Genomic DNA, 19,025 nt, shown 5'->3' on the forward strand with positions numbered 1-19,025 from the left:
ACCCGACAGGGGGAAGCATGTCTGCAGTCTGCTGCTGGCAGTGTTTCATGTTTTATTGTGTTTTGACTGTCGTTTTCATCGTGTTGTTTCATTAAACCTTTTGCTTAACTTTCAATTCGACCCCAGGCCTCTCCTTCCTCCTCAGAAATCAGAACGATCACGTCTTTTTTAAGATTTCTTAACATGAGCAGCATCTTTCTTAAGAGTGTGCGTAAATGAGAAGAGTAAGTATATCTGCTGCATCATTCGTGCTACTGTGTTTCTTGTTAAACCAGCTGTTATTTCTGCTATTGATGTGGATGGGAGTCTAACACGCGACCACTGTGCTAATTATAGCCACGTTCATACAAGCTAGTTTATCGCCTTCGGCTCACCTGACTCAGTGCGTCGGGTCAAATATATACCATTGTGTTTAAACATGTTCATACCTTCACTACTTGTTGTTAGGATTGTTAAGTACTTTGTAGTTGAGTAAAATAAGGAATAAGTGGTGTTAAATATTGTTACATGTACCGCTATCGAGGCTCCTCTATCGGGGATTTGCTAGCTCGAACGGAACATAACATCCTGTCTGGGATTTTCACAATAAAAGCATCAAGCCATTTAGTTATGTTATTATACTTTAAGCGTATCATAAAGAACAGGAAGTGCTGTCTACGTTAGCAGTAACTTAACGGATGGTAGAAAATCTATGAGAGTCCCATATAATAAGTGTTTGAATCCCTTTTTCTCTGCTTGCATTATTGGAGTTTAAGAGATATATAGCCATATGCTGACTATTGTTTATTTTATGTTCGGTAATGTATATTAGTGCGTAAGAAGGAATGAGTGTATACATATGTTTCTTTTATTCATTTGTACTTTGTTCCTCTCTTTTATAGAATGCACACTCACACTCAAACATACATAAAAGAACGAGGAAGAAATAAACGGAAAAAGAACATCTCTCAGCTCTTCATTTATTTATGCTCGGGATATTTGGCCTTAAGTGGTGTTCTGGCCGACACCTGCGTGAACCTAGTGATAACCCTATAACCAGCACCTAGACTGAGCATCTACCCCTTATCTACACTACAAGTACATACAAAAATATCACAAATACATCCATAAAGATAATGGGTGTCTGGTAACAAATGCATTCGGTTAAGGGAGAAGCAGCTTGAGCATGAAGGCATTTAGAAATAAGATTTAGGTTGGAATAAGTTCTACATTTGAACATTAAGTTTGGCTTCGCACATCCAAGTATGAATTAGATAAATACAATATGTTTTAACAAAGTGCAACATCAACAAAAGCCAAAAGAAAGTGCAGCAAATAAAATCCTACGTCATCATCCAGCAGTTCTGTAACGGTCTGATTCAGCCCCAGATATTAAAGAGACATAAAAAATAAAAAATACAGTGTAATAAAAGAGTTGAAGCCTTCACATAGTTTGTTGTCCAGCAGAGAGATCTTCACAGCAGTCTGAACCAGGTTCACATGAAGACATATATATACCAGTTGGAGATTCAAGTCACTTTGGATAGTTTTAAATGATAGAAAGCAGCTTTCTTTATGTCCCTGATATTAATTTAAGAGTCCCAACCTAACCCGGGTTAAGGTGTATACATGCAGGAATACCCCGGGTACTAAAAGGAGTCATCTCCGTCTGGTAACTAAAATGACAACTAAAAAAATATGTTTAAATCAATATTTGTGTAACATTTGTAAAATGATTGTGCATATTGTTTGATGGCCGACCTTCACTAAAGCTCTCAGACACCATTTCCTGCCGCTCTCTCCAGGTCTTCATATCTGTTCACGTCTGTCTCTGGATTTTCCTCCTTCCTTCCTCTTCTCCTCTTGATGCAGCCCTCTGAGAAAAAGAAAGGATCACATCAGTTTACAGTTAAGAACACGGACATGGAGAGACAACACTAGATGTTGGAGGCCACAAAGCATCACACATTAAACATAATATGCAGTGTCACTTGTAATCTTTCCTGATCAAATCACCCATCAGGACTTTAAATGTTGATGATAAAGAGCTGTGAGGCAGGATTTATGTTAACTTACTGATCAGAGAGAGAACCAGAACCAGGAGAGTCCCGAGGAGGAGAAGAGAGGGAAGGATAACAGCACGGGCAGTCTTCCTGTTCTCACCATCTGGAAGAATATCAGAGAAGATGTTGAGTTTAGAAGAAGGGCAGCTTTAAGAAGATACACACCTAACCCTAACCCTAACCAGAACTCACACACTAACCAGCCTGAGTCAGGACCCTTCAGGTCTCTGGAGGACTATTAGAAGACTTTTACCCCGATGCTCTGACTCGCTCTCTTCTTCCACTGGAGGTCCAGATGTGCTGGAATCATTTCTCTTTGTCCTGTTTGCTTGGTCTTTGGAAACTGTTTCAAAAAAAGGAAAAACAAAAGATAAAAATGTTCTTAAATTATATATCCCCCATTCTGAGAAACCTTTTTAGTATCTGAATGAACCTAATAAACTATATTATTATTAATAAACTCAGCATGCTTACCAACACTGATGTTAATAACAGAAGGGGCTGTCAGGTCTGGGACGTAGACTTTGTATGGACCACTATCAGACAGAGTTACTGAGGAGATCTTCAGAGTCACGATGCCTCTGATCAGGTCTTCATGGTTGAGAGTTGTTCTGTCTCTGTATCGATCCATCTGGTCATCCTGTTGGTCCTTTCCTCTTCAATAGCAGTGGACATCACCATCATCGTCACCGAGGTCGAGTCTCGCCACATCCAGCGTGTAGTCAGACAAGTCGACGGGGGGGTCCAGACCACACCGTATAATGACATCATCTCCTTCTGCTGCCGCTATGGTCTGAGGACAGGTGAGACGATGCTCTCCTGGAGAAACAGACATAACATTCACACAGCTTTAACACCTCTGAAGGACCAGAGTTGATGGTTTACATTCAGTTCTCCAACTATTCCTAAAATGAAGAATGTGCTGCTCCACCTCAACAATATATTTAATGGATCAACTGGGACAGTTTGATATGTCTAGTTGAATAAAATGAGTTAAAATAAAGAGCAATAAAAAGACACATCACATGAAACCTATAGTCCACATATAGTCTATAAAAATAGGTTTTAAGAAGTGATCTAAAAGATCAGATTTTGTTAGTCTGCAGTTATCGTCATTCACCAATCTGTATAAAACAGTAAAGTCATAAACTGACCCACAACAGGACATTATATAGACAGAGACATTATTTAGGGTCACAGCCTCATGAAACTCTCCAAACACCAGCTAGAGACTGAGGGCCTTTAGAGGAGCTCTGCTTTTCCTTCAGGTCTACTGACAGTAAGAGGGTTTCTGAGCAGTTTACACAGCTGAAGTGCTTGCAATCCAATTACTGAAAAATATCATTCTTGAGATTTGAGAGCTCCAAAGTGTTAAAGTTGTTGATACACAGAGCTGAGCTGCATCTCAAATTAATCTTCAGGTTCCCAGCTTTCAGATCATATATCTTCTAAGTGGTATCTACTGTTGACCTGCTACTCCACTGCTAAATGACATGTTGCAATAATCATGCAATAATGTAGCCTATTTGTGTATTAAAATCCTTTTAAAATCCCATTTGTCCCCCGATTTTCAAATTGTGAACATGTTTGACTCCATTAAATTATTCTCTCAAGTCCTATATTAAACAATACATATTTTTCTTATACTAACTTACTATTCTTTCTGATATAATTTAAATGTTTGTAGAAATGCAGGAAATGGGATTCAAATAGAAACATTTTTTTCTGGCGGAAGAACCCAGAGATTAATATTATCAAGCAATTCGATCTCAGATTTCTGTATAGTGTGTGTTTAGTGGTATTAAATGTGGTGTGTTTCTCACATGGAAAAACAATAAACATTTTGATTATAAAAAAAAAACAATAACAGAAGGAGAAATGGAAGGAGTGCAGGATTAGAGGAGAGAGAGGGAAGGAAGGAGAGATGAAATAATGGAAATCTAAAATATAGTGTATACTCTCACCAAGACTTGATGTGTTCTGTTGTTCCAGACCTTTAATGTGATGAACCTGTTACAGTGAGTTATGATGATCAAGGAGAGACAAAAGCACAGATCAGACTTTATGTAAACATAACCTTTAATTTAAAGCTTCAAGTGTTGAGACAGAAGAGAACATAAATACACTGACAACATAATCCATCCATCCATAATCTAATCCCAGTATGGAGAAATTCATTCAACACATTAACAGTAAGGCCAAATAATGACAAGTAATCTGGAGAGAATGGTAACTGGATCAAGGTGTGTAAACAAAAGGCAGCAGACAGGAAACCTTATCTTATCTCCAGTCTGATCCATAACATGTCACAGATGTAACTGGAAGTGTTTCTCTTTTCCTTAAATTAAGTGTGCAGCCTGGTCTGATCCCCTTCAAACAGCTAGCTAGGGGTTCGGATGGTCCGGTGAATGAATGAACACAGCCCAGCAACACGGTCCACAGGAGCGCACTGGACACACTGTCTGTTAATGTTAGGATGGAGAAAAAGAGGAGTTCAATGGCTTTACGTCATAGGCCGACCAGGGCTATGCCATTTGGGGAGGGGCCGCTCACTGACCCCCCCCCCCTGTATTTCTGAAAATCCTAGACATGGTTGTGACCTGCACGTCGTTGGGGCCATAATGCGAGCGATGCGCTCCCTTTCATAGTCTACACAGCGCCGCCCCCACGGACAACGCATATTATCGGATGCATCGGCGCGTCACCTAACAAAAACTAGGAGGACACATAACGGCGGCCGCAGCGTAGCGATGCGTAGCCTTGCGGACTCGTAAGTGCTTTCTGATTAGCCTGCGTTTAGCCCGATTAGCCGGATGGTGTTGCTAAGAACTATCATCAGACGGCCCTCGATCGCGGCCTCGATACACCACTGGCCCACCGGGAAAAGTCCAGACTCTCCCGACCACCAGAAATGGGACAAACTTTCATAATCAGAAAATCATAGTCGACACTATTTACCAAAACAATAATAAATCTTAATAAAAAAATAAGATCAACTTTTAAATCCTAAAAAATCCAAAACAAAATCCAATTGGATCCTTTTGAATTGAATAAATGTCGTGGATGACCTCGAAGCAACCTCCAACCTCGGCTACATCTGTTGTCAACCACTTCCTGGTGAGGGCTTTCTTACCGACTAGATCTACACAACATTAAACACATATAAAGTAAGTAAGTAAGTAAGTAAAATTTATTTATAGAGCGCATTTCACAGATATAAATCACAAAGCGCTTTACAAGGTACATACATATAAGTGGGAAGAAAATACAGCATGACATGAGGAGAGACGAGGAGAAAAAGGCAACTCCCAGACTATGCCCCTGAATAGGGGTACAGTGTGGGAACAGGAAAAAAACACCTCAGCACATAAGCACACAAGCAATACATTTGCACTGCTGCACACCACATAACGGTACATTTGCACTGCTGCACATAACACAACATAACAATATAACATGACACGCAGTGGGGGTGGGATGATGGGTGCATCGGGATCGGGGTCATGGAGTAGAGGTAGTCCAGGACAGGCAAACAGACATCTGGTCCTGCAGCCAAACAAAGGCGCTGGCCCCAGACCTGCCCGCCTGTATACTATACTGGTTTACAATCCCTCAACAGTTTCTGGTCTCAACCCCGGTACAGAGGCTCAGGGCCTGTTTACACCAATACGCTCGCGGGTCAAAACATCAAAATATTTGATCAGATGGGTCTTTTGTTGAGACTGCGACAGAGTTTTTTGGGGCTTAAAAACGCAAAAAAGTGAAACCACCCTCCAGAGTGGAAACCTTAAAAACGCTCCACCGTCCCGTTCCCGTCTAAAGGGTAAAAACGCACCGTTTTGTGTGTGTGTGTGTGTGTGTGTGTGTGTGTGTGTGTGTGTGTGTGTGTACCGTGTGTGCATTGTTTGGAGCAATAACTCCACCTCCTCGTCTGTCCAGACTAAATTGTCAGCTTGTTGTGGTTTGGCGCTACCAGGAAGAGTAGAAGGAAGGTTCTACGCAAGCGTGCGTGGACTTGGTGCTGTTGTGTGGCGGCGCTTCACACTACCACCTAGCCGTTCGTTGTTGCTTGTTTTAATATTTTTTTAATTTGCTCTCATGATCACTTACCACTGCCAGGGTTGCAACTGAAATAATAGGCTAAACAATAACAGTTTATGGAAAGGACAAGTGTAGTTGTGGTCAGATCTTGTGCCAGACTGACGGGGAAGTGAATCCTTGTGATTTCCGCATTAACAGCTTTGGCTTTTTTACCAGCTGTCCTTCCTGTTTGACCCTTGTGTTGTGTTCCCGTCAACCTTGAAAAACTTTTTTTTTCTTCTACACATTTTCAGCGCTTATTTCTACGTCCCATTTTTTCTGATATAAAACAAAAAATTAAAACTGGTCCTAAGAAAGGGGAAGCAGCGACTGGGTGAGGTCTGGTGTTTCGGACAGTTCATCGCCGTTTGCAGTCCCTGCTTGATGATTCCTCCTTTCTCTGACCTTCCTCATGTAGTCTATTTCTCTGAAAACATGGAAAGCAGGTTGTAACACTTTAAGTTGGTGTGTACTGATGGTAGGAAGAGAACAAATACATATCTAAAGAATATTTCAGTAACAGTAAAAGTCTGTAATCTCTGATCTCAGCTCAGGTTTCCAATCAGCAACAACAACCTGCTGACAACAAACAACCACATACTAGGACTTTAAATGTTAATAAGAAGCTGTAACTTACGGTTTATTCCACCTTTCACCAGAAATATGATAACACAGATGACAGCGACAAGAATTAGGACAACAATGAGAACGATAGGAGCACGGGCAGCCTTCTCATTTTCACCTTCTGGAAGAAAATCAGAGGAAATGTTGAGTTTAGAAGAAAGGAAAGTTCATCTATTATTCAAACCAATTTTCTTTAATGAAATAACTCGTGAAGTTTCCCGCAAACAGTTTTTTGACCGCAATTCATTTTCTTTTGACGGACTAAATGTCAAAAAATAAAAATAAAAAATGGATTGAAGCACAAGTCTGAAACAATCCTTTGCAACCACCACTTGGGATCTTAGTCTGTGAATAGTATAATATCAGTGTTAGTTTAGACACTAGAAAAAAAAAAAAAAAAAAAAAAAAAAAAAAAAAAAAAAAAAAAAAAAAAAAAAAAAACAGGCCAAAAAAAATTGGGGTGTTGTGTGTTTTCGAGGAGACAGGTGGATTCGTGGCTGACCCCTTACACACAGACGGTCTGCCCCGGTCTACGGTGGAGCCGGCAGGGGGAGAGAAGAAGAGGTGAGGTCTGGCGAGCCTTTCCAAGCCGACCTACAGCCGATCGCGGCCTATGGTCACGGTGAACCCCCCATGGAGGAAACACCCCAGTGAGGCAGAGCCGGTTAGACCAGCACTTTGTAACCATGGTAATGAGAAGTAAGCAGAGTTGAATCTGACCGGCAGACTGAACAATGTTTCTGGTTCATTACCAACCTGTAGCAGGCCGACCGAGACTGTTGGTCCCTGATGGAAAACACATCGGAAGAGATCAGTACCAGAACCACTGGAGCAGGACGTCCTGTGTGCACATCGTGATGTTGATGCTACAACGATGTACCGTGCTGCTCTAGCGCAGCGTTGAAATTTATAGTTCTGATGTAAACGTTATGCATGAATTTAAAACTATTGTGTACAGACTTCTAGACAACTGATCAGACATTTACCAGGACTGGTAGCCGGAGGTCTAGTTGTGGTTGGATCATTTCTCTTCGTCTCGCTCACTTGGCCTTTGGGTACTGTAAACAAAATTAAAAATGTAATAAATATAATAAGTACGTGGAAAAAACAAAAACAAAATGTGTTCTAGTAGTCAAAGCTGGCTCTGCCCGTTATCTAAACTGGACAGTTTACACGAGAAGATATCCAGTATTAAAGGCTCTAAAACACCCACACAGGTGTTCTCAGTTTTCATTTAGAGCTCCTTTAAGGTCTTAAATCAGAGCCTTTATTGGGATATCCTGAATTCAGACAACACTTTAGAATCTGAATCAAACTATTTAACTCAGCATGCTTACCAACAGTGATGTTAACAATAAAACTGACTGTCAGGTCTGGGACGTAGACTTTGTATGATCCACTATCAGACAGAGTTACTGAGGAGATCTTCAGAGCCACGATGCCTCTGATCAGGTCTTCATGGTTGAGAGTTGTTCTGTCTCTGTATCGATCCATCTGGTCATCCAGGTGGTCCTTTCCCCGTCGATAGGAGTAGACATCACCATAGATACCGAGGTCGAGTCTCGCCACATCAAAGGTGTAGTCAGACAAGTCGACGGGGGGGTCCAGACGACCCTGAAGAGTGACATCATCTCCTTCTTCAGCCTCAACGGTCTGATTCAGGTCAGAGAGGAGAAACCCTCCTGGGGAGAAAAACACAAGAGTTGAGTTTTTTTTAATTCAGTGCTGCAACTATTCTCTCCTCTCAGACTAGTGGAAAGAAACCATTGAGCCATGTTTTTATTACACTTTATATATTTGTGTGTGTAGATTTCTCTTAAATGTACCAAAGGTTAGCATTAGATAATGCCTCATTTGCATATTTAAACAATTTCAGGAAACTTGTAATACAAAAAACAATTGTCTTAACGTTTCATGTTGATATCTGTTAGTTAAATGTTGACTCCATTCACCTGTAGTGTCTTCATAATGTCTGAATTTTACAATCCATATCTTTAAGGGTTTGTTCTCCACTTCATTAGCCCTTACATACACCAAACTTTTCACTCTCTTTCCTATCTAACGTTGGTAGTCTACAGTTATCGTCTTCACCAATCTGTATAAAACAGTAGAGTCATAAACTGACACACAACAGGGAGGACACACTAACAAACAGCTGTCCTACAGTAATAACACTAACAAACAGCTGTCCTACAGTAATAACACTGAGAAGGAAAATACTGCATCTGTGAGGCTTGTAAATACAGCGGCCTGATCACGTGCTAGGTCTGGTCTTGTTGGGGACTGTTGTAGTTTGTCAATGACTGTCATGTAAGTCATGTTCAGGAAAATGGACTTTAATCCAACTATTGATATCACATCATAACAAATATCTGAGGGTTGCTTCATGTTTGTTTAATTTACAGCAGAAGTTCTGAGAATCTCTTTTATATCCAGATAAATTGGTATTATTACTGAAATGTCCCTAACTAGGATAGAGCTGAGTAAATGTATAAAAGCTTGTCAGAAAGGGGGCTGAACAACGCTCCAAAGTTAGGCTAACTTTTGGCGAGGGAAAGTCTGTGTCTGGTGTATTTGAATATTTCTACATACAGTGCCTTGCGAAAGTATTCGGCCCCCTTGAACTTTTCGACCTTTTGCCACATTTCAGGCTTCAAACATAAAGATATAAAACTGTAATTTTTTGTGATGAATCAACAACAAGTGGGACACAATCATGAAGTGGAACGAAATTTATTGGATATTTCAAACCTTTTTAACAAATCAAAAAACTGAAAAATTGGTTGTGCAAAATTATTCAGCCCCCTTAAGTTAATACTTTGTAGCGCCACCTTTTGCTGCGATTACAGCTGTAAGTCGCTTGGGGTATGTCTCTATCAGTTTTGCACATCGAGAGACTGAAATTTTTGCCCATTCCTCCTTGCAAAACAGCTCAAGCTCAGTGAGGTTGGATGGAGAGCGTTTGTGAACAGCAGTTTTCAGTTCTTTCCACAGATTCTCGATTGGATTCAGGTCTGGACTTTGACTTGGCCAGTCTAACACCTGGATATGTTTATTTGTGAACCATTCCATTGTAGATTTTGCTTTATGTTTTGGATCATTGTCTTGTTGGAAGACAAATCTCCGTCCCAGTCTCAGGTCTTTTGCAGACTCCATCAGGTTTTCTTCCAGAATGGTCCTGTATTTGGCTCCATCCATCTTCCCATCAATTTTAACCATCTTCCCTGTCCCTGCTGAAGAAAAGCAGGCCCAAACCATGATGCTGCCACCACCATGTTTGACAGTGGGGATGGTGCGTTCAGGGTGATGAGCTGTGTTGCTTTTACGCCAAACATAACGTTTTGCATTGTTGCCAAAAAGTTCGATTTTGGTTTCATCTGACCAGAGCACCTTCTTCCACATGTTTGGTGTGTCTCCCAGGTGGCTTGTGGCAAACTTTAAACGATACTTTTATGGATATCTTTAAGAAATGGCTTTCTTCTTGCCACTCTTCCATAAAGGCCAGATTTGTGCAGTATGACGGAATTGTTGTCCTATGGACAGAGTCTCCCACCTCAGCTGTAGATCTCTGCAGTTCATCCAGAGTGATCATGGGCCTCTTGGCTGCATCTCTGATCAGTCTTCTCATTGTATGAGCTGAAAGTTTAGAGGGACGGCCGGGCGCCCGTAGATTTGCAGTGGTCTGATACCCCTTCCATTTCAATATTATCGCTTGCACAGTGCTCCTTGGGATGTTTAAAGCTTGGGAAATCTTTTTGTATCCAAATCCGGCTTTAAACTTCTCCCACAACAGTATCTCGGACCTGCCTGGTGTGTTCCTTGTTCTTCATGATGCTCTCTGCGCTTTAAAACGGACCTTTGAGACTATCACAGAGCAGGTGCATTTATAAGGAGACTTGATTACACACAGCTGGATTCTATTTATCATCATTAGTCATTTAGGTCAACATTGGATCATTCAGAGATCCTCACTGAACTTCTGGAGAGATTTGCTGCACTGAAAGTAAAGGGGCTGAATAAATTTGCACGCCCAATTTTTCAGTTTTTATTTCTTAAAAAGTTTGAAATATCCAATAAATTTCGTTCCACTTCATTATTGTGTCCCACTTGTTGTTGATTCGTCACAAAAATTACAGTTTTATATCTTTATGTTTGAAGCCTGAAATGTGGCAAAAGGTCGAAAAGTTCAAGGGGGCCGAATACTTTCGCAAGGCACTGTATATCATCAGGGATGTAAAGATACACTCAACTCACGATTCAATACACGACTTTCTCAGGATTTTTGTACAAAATGAGCTGCAGACAAATGAGTGAAAACTATGCCTTTATAAACTGTGAAAATAACAGATGAGTCCTCTTATTAAAAGGGCTAATGAAATCAGATTTTATCTGAAATAACAAAAATGTAATAAAAAAGTCAATAATTAAGATTTCTAAAACAAATCCCACTTAATAACACAATACATAACTGGAAAGCTGAGACTCTTGTGGCTTCAATGAGCTAAATATTATTCATGTGTGATGATGTTAGTCCCCATCTCAAATTAATGTTCAGCTCCAGCTTTTAGATCATGTTTTGGTGACTGAAGGACTGTATATTTGGGCTGGTCTTTAAAAGCTTGTTGTGGCCACCATCAGAAAGCAGACAAGATGTTAAAGGTTTAAGTGTGTGTGGTTCTGAAACAGAGATACAGGCAGAAATCAGTCAAATGTAGACTCTATAGAAATGTCAAATAGTTATTACATGCCCAGCAGGTATATAGTAATGCAGTGTTATAATAAATACTTATTACTAAGCAAATACAAAACTTAGAAATGCAGTAGTACCCTATAGGTACATACCTATACGTGCAGTTTAGTGTCCCAAATTCCCCCATACAATGTCCTTAATTATGAACCTGCTAAACCACCTGTGCTGTTTAACAGGTGCTTTATAGTAATTAATGTTCACGTGACAAGTTCGCCTGCTCAAAAAGTCATTCATTACGTATATATTTACAAGCGAAAAAATGGCAGGGCGAGCCCGTTCTTCAGAAACGATTGTAGCGAATGAGGCCAAATGTTTTCCCGGCACTAATACACACAGTGGTCACAATTCACAGTGTAGCCTAAAGAAATCATGATCGGACTACTTTCCTAACCCCCTCCCCCCCCCTCAAAACTCGTTTTAGAAACACTACGGAGCTTCTCCGGCCGCACCCAGACCCAGTCACGGCTCTGCTCACCCGGACCAGGACCCGAGGACCCGGGCTACTCCAGACCAACCGGGCGCCCTGGGTATCGCTCCGTCTGGGAGGGATTCTCGTTCAGTCATAATCCCGCAGATGGTAGCTTTATGGTAGCTTTGGGACACGCAGTTTTTGGAAAATAATAAACTAACCTGTTTCAAATAAGACCCTCATCATTTGGGACACTCAGTTTTTGGAAAATGTGTGACACTAAACTGCACGTATACCCAATATGCACGTATACCCAATATATTTTTAATTTGAGACACTAAGGCTTGCAGAGCAACACCTCCGTTAATATAGCGCGTTCTAAACAGCGCGAGGCTCCGCCATTAGACAATAACGAGCAGCAACGTGCCTCGACATTATTGCAATAAACACAGTGTAACATTATTATTATTATTATGAGGTAAAAAGAACAACAAACATCAGTATTACTTACTGGTAGTTGCACGAACACAATTCTAGGAACTAAATAAGTCCAGTAACATTATATTATATCTATGTGTATAAACTGCGCAGTCTCTCGACGCCAGCGGTCTCTTCCAAACTTTCCTGGAACTAAAACTGAGAGATGTTTTGAGACTGTGTAGATTCTAACACACATCACTTCAGAAAGAGATGAGGGATGTCCTGAGTCCTGTTTTACAGTTAGTGTCCTGACACACACACACACACACACACACACACACACACACGCACATACAGAGACGCATAAGGGGCGTGCTCTGCTGTAGGTCTGATTCCATAGGTCTGAGGCGGGGGTTGCCTCATAGACAGTATATAAGGTTTGCCTATGACGCGCTGACCGAGTCAAGGTTTGTTGAAGGCTTCAAACAACTTTAGGTGATCTGAGGAATCTCCACAGTTGAATCCATTTCTCCCCAGAAGTGATGAAGACGTTTTCTTCTCTCCTGGACGTGATGATGAAGATACTTTTAATAACTTTTCTTCTGTTTCCTGAAACTATCCTGGGTGAGTTTAATTCATACGAGTCTGCTCCTTTGATAATCAGCCTATCTGTGATTATTGGTAACATGTGGAATTTAGGTTTCCAAAAAAACGCATTTTATTATGTTTCTGAACATGTAAAATATACATATGAGCTCATTACTGAACACTAACACAACTAAACAGTGTGAAGACAATCTGTGACGATTTAAACTGACCTGAACTATATTAATACAAGAGCTTTGTTTCTGATTAATAAGATAACCTACAACTGTAGACAGTCAGAAGCGATAGAAGACCTCTTTCTTACTCTTCCTCCTGAAAAGTCTTCATCTGGACACTCACAAAATAAACCTGGATTAGAAAATTAGGAGTTTACTTAAATTAGGCTACATTAATTAATGGTGTTTATCTTCATTAAATGATTCGTTCTTGTCTGTAAAACGTGATTAAAAGAACATTCAGATGAATTATAATGAAAGGTTAGAACTCTGAATATGGTAAACTTTTGAGGACCTAAAGGGAAATAAGTCTGTTGGAGCTCTATACACTTCCCTTTTGTCTCCCTGGTCTGATGGGGAAGTGATATTGATAAGTGTTGTGATTTACACATTAAAACAGCAGACGCAATTTTTTTGCCAGCTTTCCTTCCTGTTTTAGGAAAACCGTGTCTATGTTCCTCATATTTATGTAGAATTATAATTTGCTCTTCCTATATAAAAAATGCGGCTCTTAATGGTATTTCTACCTATGACAATTAGGAGTGTGGAGCTCATGTGCATATTCAAATTAATTTCAAAAGAAACTTGTAATACAAAAAAAGTTACTTTTCATGTATACTTTTACTATATAAAGTTTTATTGTGGTAGGAGTAAAGGAAAAAATGAAGCCTATTTGGGTGTATTTGGGGCATATTCGATTAGTATATAGCTCATTTGCATATTGAAATTCATTTTCAAAGAAACTTGTAATACAACAAAAATGTACTTTGCATGGGTACTTTCATTGTGTGAAGTTTCATTTTGATTGGAGTAAAGGAAAAAAATAGCCCCATTGTTGTCTGGCCTTATGGGCACACATCTTGGATTGATGAGAATTAAACATATTTCCTCAACTAGGATTTCTTAGGACTTTTAGTATGTTGTTCTGGACACCTCATAGTAATGTTCTAAGCTGCAAAAAAATCTTTTACAATTAGTCTGTTGTTAAACGCTACTTTGCCTGGACTATAGGGGCAGAGTTAGATTTTGTCCCACCCAATAAAAAATGTGTGCAGAAAATACAATAGGCTACCGTTTCTAACATCTGATTGGGTGTAGGCAGCCTAAAGCCCGCCTCCAAAAGCCACTTACGTCCCAAACAACCTCTAACTTTGGATCCTTCTGTCTCTTTCTGCAGCTTTTCTATCACTAATCAGAAAGACTCTCAGAGCTCAAACCACAATCCTCCCTCCTTCTTCTGACAAATGGGGCCATCTTGTGACAGACATACATTACTGTATCTGGCTTTCAGTCCTCTGGCTAGTCATGTGTTATAAGAACCACAGAAGAAGTACTATATATATTTCCTCTGTCTGTCCAATAAGTGAACTTTGACCTCATGTGTTTGTGACTCTTCACCTCTGTCTCCTCTCACCAGAGGTGTATAGTCCAGGTGCCAGAAAGTAGAAATCCTGTCCAGCAGCTGTCCCAACCATCACTAAACCAGCTCCTCTACCAGGTAGATGAGCTCGTTAGTGAAAACACCTGTTCTAGATGTAGAGGCAGATCCAAAAACATTGCAGGATTTTTACTATCTGGCACCTGGACTATACACCTCTGCCTCTCACAGGGAGAAGATGATGAAGATGATGATGAAGATGACCAGCAGCATCCTGCTGCTCATCATCATGCTGACCTCCTGTGTCTCTGGTTAGTTTACAGCTTCACGTCATTCTCCACTAACACTACACAAAGAATGACTAAAGAGTCCACAGAAACATGTGGAGATGGAGTTTAAAGTGGTCAGTGTGTCTGCTCCTCACGTTCCCTCTCTGTCTCCTCGACAGGAACATTTGTAGTGAATGTGACCCAGAGCTCCTATCAGGCAGAGGAGAACCAGGACATCACACTGGAGTGGACCTTCACCACCAACCCTCACACTTCCTCCAACCCTCTGAATATCTTCTGTCAACTGTTAACTGTCAGACCCTCAGCACTGTTTTATCTCCATGGAGGAGTTGAGGTCCCAGAGTTTCAGGATGAACAGTTTGCAGGACGAGTCCAGTGGGACAAAGACGTCTTCAGAGAAGGACGACTCAGACTCCATGTGTCCAGACTCAGGACTGAGGACTCAGGACTGTATGAGTGTAAAGTGTTCACGAGTTATGGGAGGAGCTCTGGTAGATGTTGGCTTAATGTCTCTGGTAAGTTGATTCAGGAGAACTGGAGTTTTTCTGTTTGTACTTAAAATATAAATACTTTTTTACTCATTTGTCTGCAGCAAGAGATTCTCAGAGAACTTCTGCTGTAAATTATACAAACATGAAGCAACCCTCAGATATTTGTTATGTGATATCAATAGTTGGATTAAAGTCCATTTTCCTGAACATGACTTACATGACAGTCATTGACAAACTACAACAGTCCCCAACAAGACCAGACCTAGCACGTGATCAGGCCGCTGTATTTACAAGCCTCACAGATGCAGTATTTACCTTCTCAGTGTTATTACTGTAGGACAGCTGTTTGTTAGTGTGTCCTCCCTGTTGTGTGTCAGTTTATGACTTTACTCTTTTATACAGATTGGTGAATGACGATAACTGCAGACTCTCAAAATCAGATCTTTTAGATCACTTCTTAAAACCTATTTTATAGACTGTATGTGGACTATAGGCTTTCATGTGATGTGTCTTTTTATTGCTCTTTATTTTAACTCATTTTTTTCAACTTGACATATCAAACTGTCCCAGTTGATCCATTAAATATATTGTTGAGGTGGAGCAGCACATTCTTCATTTTAGGAATAGTTGGAGAACTGAATGTAAACCATCAACTCTGGTCCTTCAGAGGTGTTAAAGGTTTTTTTTTTTTTTTTTTTTTTTTTTTCTAGGAGAGCATTCGTCTCACCTGTCCTCAGACCATAGAGGCAGCAGAAGGAGATGATGTCATTATACAGTGTGGTCTGGACCCCCCCGTCGACTTGTCTGACTACACGCTGGATGTGGCGAGACTCGACCTCGGTGACGATGATGGTGATGTCTACTGCTATCGAAGAGGAAAGTACCAACAGGATGACCAGATGGATCGATACAGAGACAGAACAACTCTCAACCATGAAGACCTGATCAGAGGCATCGTGACTCTGACTATCTCCTCAGTAACTCTGTCTGATAGCGGAAAGTACAAAGTCTACATCCCAGACCTTAGACACAGTTTTATCATTAACATCACTGTTGGTAAGCATGCTGAGTTTATTGGTTTTATTAGTTTTTTGGTTTTATTTGGATACTAAAAAGGTTTCCAGCACATCTGGACCTCCAGTAGAAGAAGTGACAAGAGTCACAAGATCATCTGACTGTGGGAGCTGTGTGTAAATGTGTATTTTTCTTCTTTAAATCCTGACCAGTACACTATGATGAATGAATAACAGTGAAGAAGGGGACCTCGGAGACACACTGGTTTGGGATAAACTATTCCAGCCAGAGAATAGATTCTGAGAAGATACTTTAATTTAGGAGCAGGGAGATTCTGACAGTGGATGTGTATGTTGATAAACCCTGGATCACCTTTGGAAACTGTCCTTCTAAACTCAACTCTTTCTGATATTTCTTCAGGCTCTGCAAAGGAGGAATCTGTCTGGATAATAGTGCTGTCCAGTGTCTGTGTTGGTGGTGCTGTTGGTGTTCTTCTTCTCCTGGTGAAACGTGGAATCATCTGTAAGTTACAAACTGCTTTACAGCATTTTATTATCAGTGGGGAAAATAACTCGGTACATTTACTCCTCAACACCCAGAGAGAGGTATATAGGTCTTATATTGGACCTGATCACAATGTTAACTCTCCATTTTCAAAGTTTCTATACCAGAACATTTGGGTTTACTTTTACCTAATTGCCCAAAAATAAAAATAACACAGATGGTTCCATAAAACGCTCTTCACAAGTAAAATGAAGGATCAATTAAGTACTTTTATTGAATTTTGATTGTTTTATTCAATTAATAGCATTATTCTGACTAAACTTTGACAGTCTGTGATTATCCATCAACAAATGTCTTTGATCTGAACTTTTAAACAAAATAATTCATGATTTCTGCTTTATAACACAAAAAGTGGGTTAGTCTCAGTGTTGTGTATATACTGGTGCTAGTGAATAAAAGCGCTAATTTTGAAATATTTTGAAAATATTTTTGAAAATAAGCAAAAAAAATGCCAATTTTCAAATGTAAATGTGTAAAACTACCGTGTCCTGTACGTACAATTTAACAGCGCTGAGCAAACAAGGACGAGAAACAACTGGACATACTCTCGTCTCCTTCATCTAAAATGCATGTTTGATTCTTTCATGTGTCAACACTTTGATTAACGTTAGCTTGGAGAGCTAATTTAGCTGTTGGGGGGAAAAGGCCCCCCTCCCAAACCAGCAGTCAGTCTGACTGGTGGTGAGATGTAGATTTGGTTAATCGAAGACGCTAGCAAAGCATTTGAAACTAGCTTCCCCTGCGAGGTTGTCAGCTGTGTGTCTGCCTGGTGTAGTCTGTGTGTAGGACGGCTGGTTTAACCCCCATACTGCACCTCACCGTAACCTCACGGTCCCGGTGGTCTCCGCTGTGTCCGGCAGAGAGCCACGAGCAGACAAAGAAGAGCATCTGAAAGAGAAACTACAGTTGAGAAATTGACTCGTATAGCATATTTTAAACGGTTAATCATTTACATCCCTAGTTTGCATTTGGGCTGGGCATCGTTCAAAATCTTCCGATCCGGTGCCAATTTCGATACCTCCGTTTCGATGCCGGTTCCTTAACGATACTTTTTTCCATACCATATGTTTTAAATAACACTGGTTGTGCTTTTGGATAGGGGTGCACCAGTCACATACTCAGGATTGGTATAAAAGTAGCGATGTTCGGTGCCCAGCCCTATTTTGCATACATTTGCTAAAATGTGATATCAGAAAATATAAATATTGTGGTGATATTATTATAACGTCCGTCTCTCAGGGTTTCTGCGGTGTCTTAAAGTCTAATACTACTAAAAAGTATTGTGTTCTTAAATAATTAACAGGTGTTAAATGTTCCTATGTCCATGTAACGCTGCCTCTGATGTTCGTTGGAAGCATCAGAGAGCGATTCTGTAGTGTTGTAGTTCTTTCTTCTGATAGTCCAATTATAATTTGCTGTATTTATGTACAGATTATTATTACTGTCGGTGTCTCTTTTATTCAGTTTGTATAGATTTATTTACTTTGCAAACGACTGATGTCGTGATATAGGTGTTAAATTTAATTGATTAAAGGTCCTAAAAAGTCTTAAATTTGACTTGTTGAAAGCTGCAGAAACCCTGCTCTCTACTTGTTAGCAGCACACACAAACCTTCCTGAACTGTTGAGATGTCGTGTGTCACAAAGTGGTTTCATCTTCTCACAGGGAAGAAGAGGAAAGAATCAGAGACGAGGTCAGACAACTTGATAGTTTAGAGACACCTGAGGACCCCGACCACAGAGGAGGACGGAGACCCTCACAGCGCTGCAGGACATGGTCTGAGAGAGTTGGTGGTCCATACCAGACCTGTGTGTGTGTGTATGTGTGTGTGTGTGTGTGTGTGTGTGTGTGTGTGTGTGTGTGTGTGTGTGTGTGTTTATTGTTTCAATCAGTGTGTCTGTTTTTGGTAAAGCACACTGATTTCCTATTCTGTGTGAAACCTCAGGAAGCAGTTGCTGGTGGAGGTAAAACTGAGGTTAACGTCACATTTCGGCACATGGCTTTTGGTGTCCCTGTGCACCCTGGGAGCTTGCATCCTCCCTTTTTCTCAGCCATGACAATCCAGTGAGCTGTAGCATCCAGGCACACATCAGGGACTGGACTTGGAGTAGGGGGGCCTTTTTCGGCCTTTTACACCTACGC

General features: G+C 40.6%; 1 protein-coding gene and 1 pseudogene across 1 annotated transcript; one reads left to right on the forward strand and one right to left on the reverse strand.

Moving 5' to 3' along the window:
• Nucleotides 1-875: 875 nt before the first annotated feature.
• LOC120558925 lies at nucleotides 876-3,006 on the reverse strand (annotated as a pseudogene).
• A 9,826-nt stretch (nucleotides 3,007-12,832) lies between these two features.
• On the forward strand, nucleotides 12,833-18,684 carry LOC120558905. The gene is made up of 6 exons (XM_039800252.1): nucleotides 12,833-12,949; nucleotides 14,756-14,835; nucleotides 14,973-15,329; nucleotides 16,016-16,361; nucleotides 16,740-16,841; nucleotides 18,549-18,684. The coding sequence occupies exons 3-6, from the start codon at nucleotides 15,135-15,137 to the stop codon at nucleotides 18,596-18,598; spliced, it is 693 nt and encodes a 230-aa protein (XP_039656186.1). The 5' UTR covers nucleotides 12,833-12,949; nucleotides 14,756-14,835; nucleotides 14,973-15,134; the 3' UTR covers nucleotides 18,599-18,684.
• The last annotated feature ends 341 nt before the right edge of the window (nucleotides 18,685-19,025 follow it).

The sequence above is a fragment of the Perca fluviatilis genome, chromosome 1, assembly GCF_010015445.1.
Source record: "Perca fluviatilis chromosome 1, GENO_Pfluv_1.0, whole genome shotgun sequence".
Classification (NCBI taxonomy): domain Eukaryota; kingdom Metazoa; phylum Chordata; class Actinopteri; order Perciformes; family Percidae; genus Perca; species Perca fluviatilis.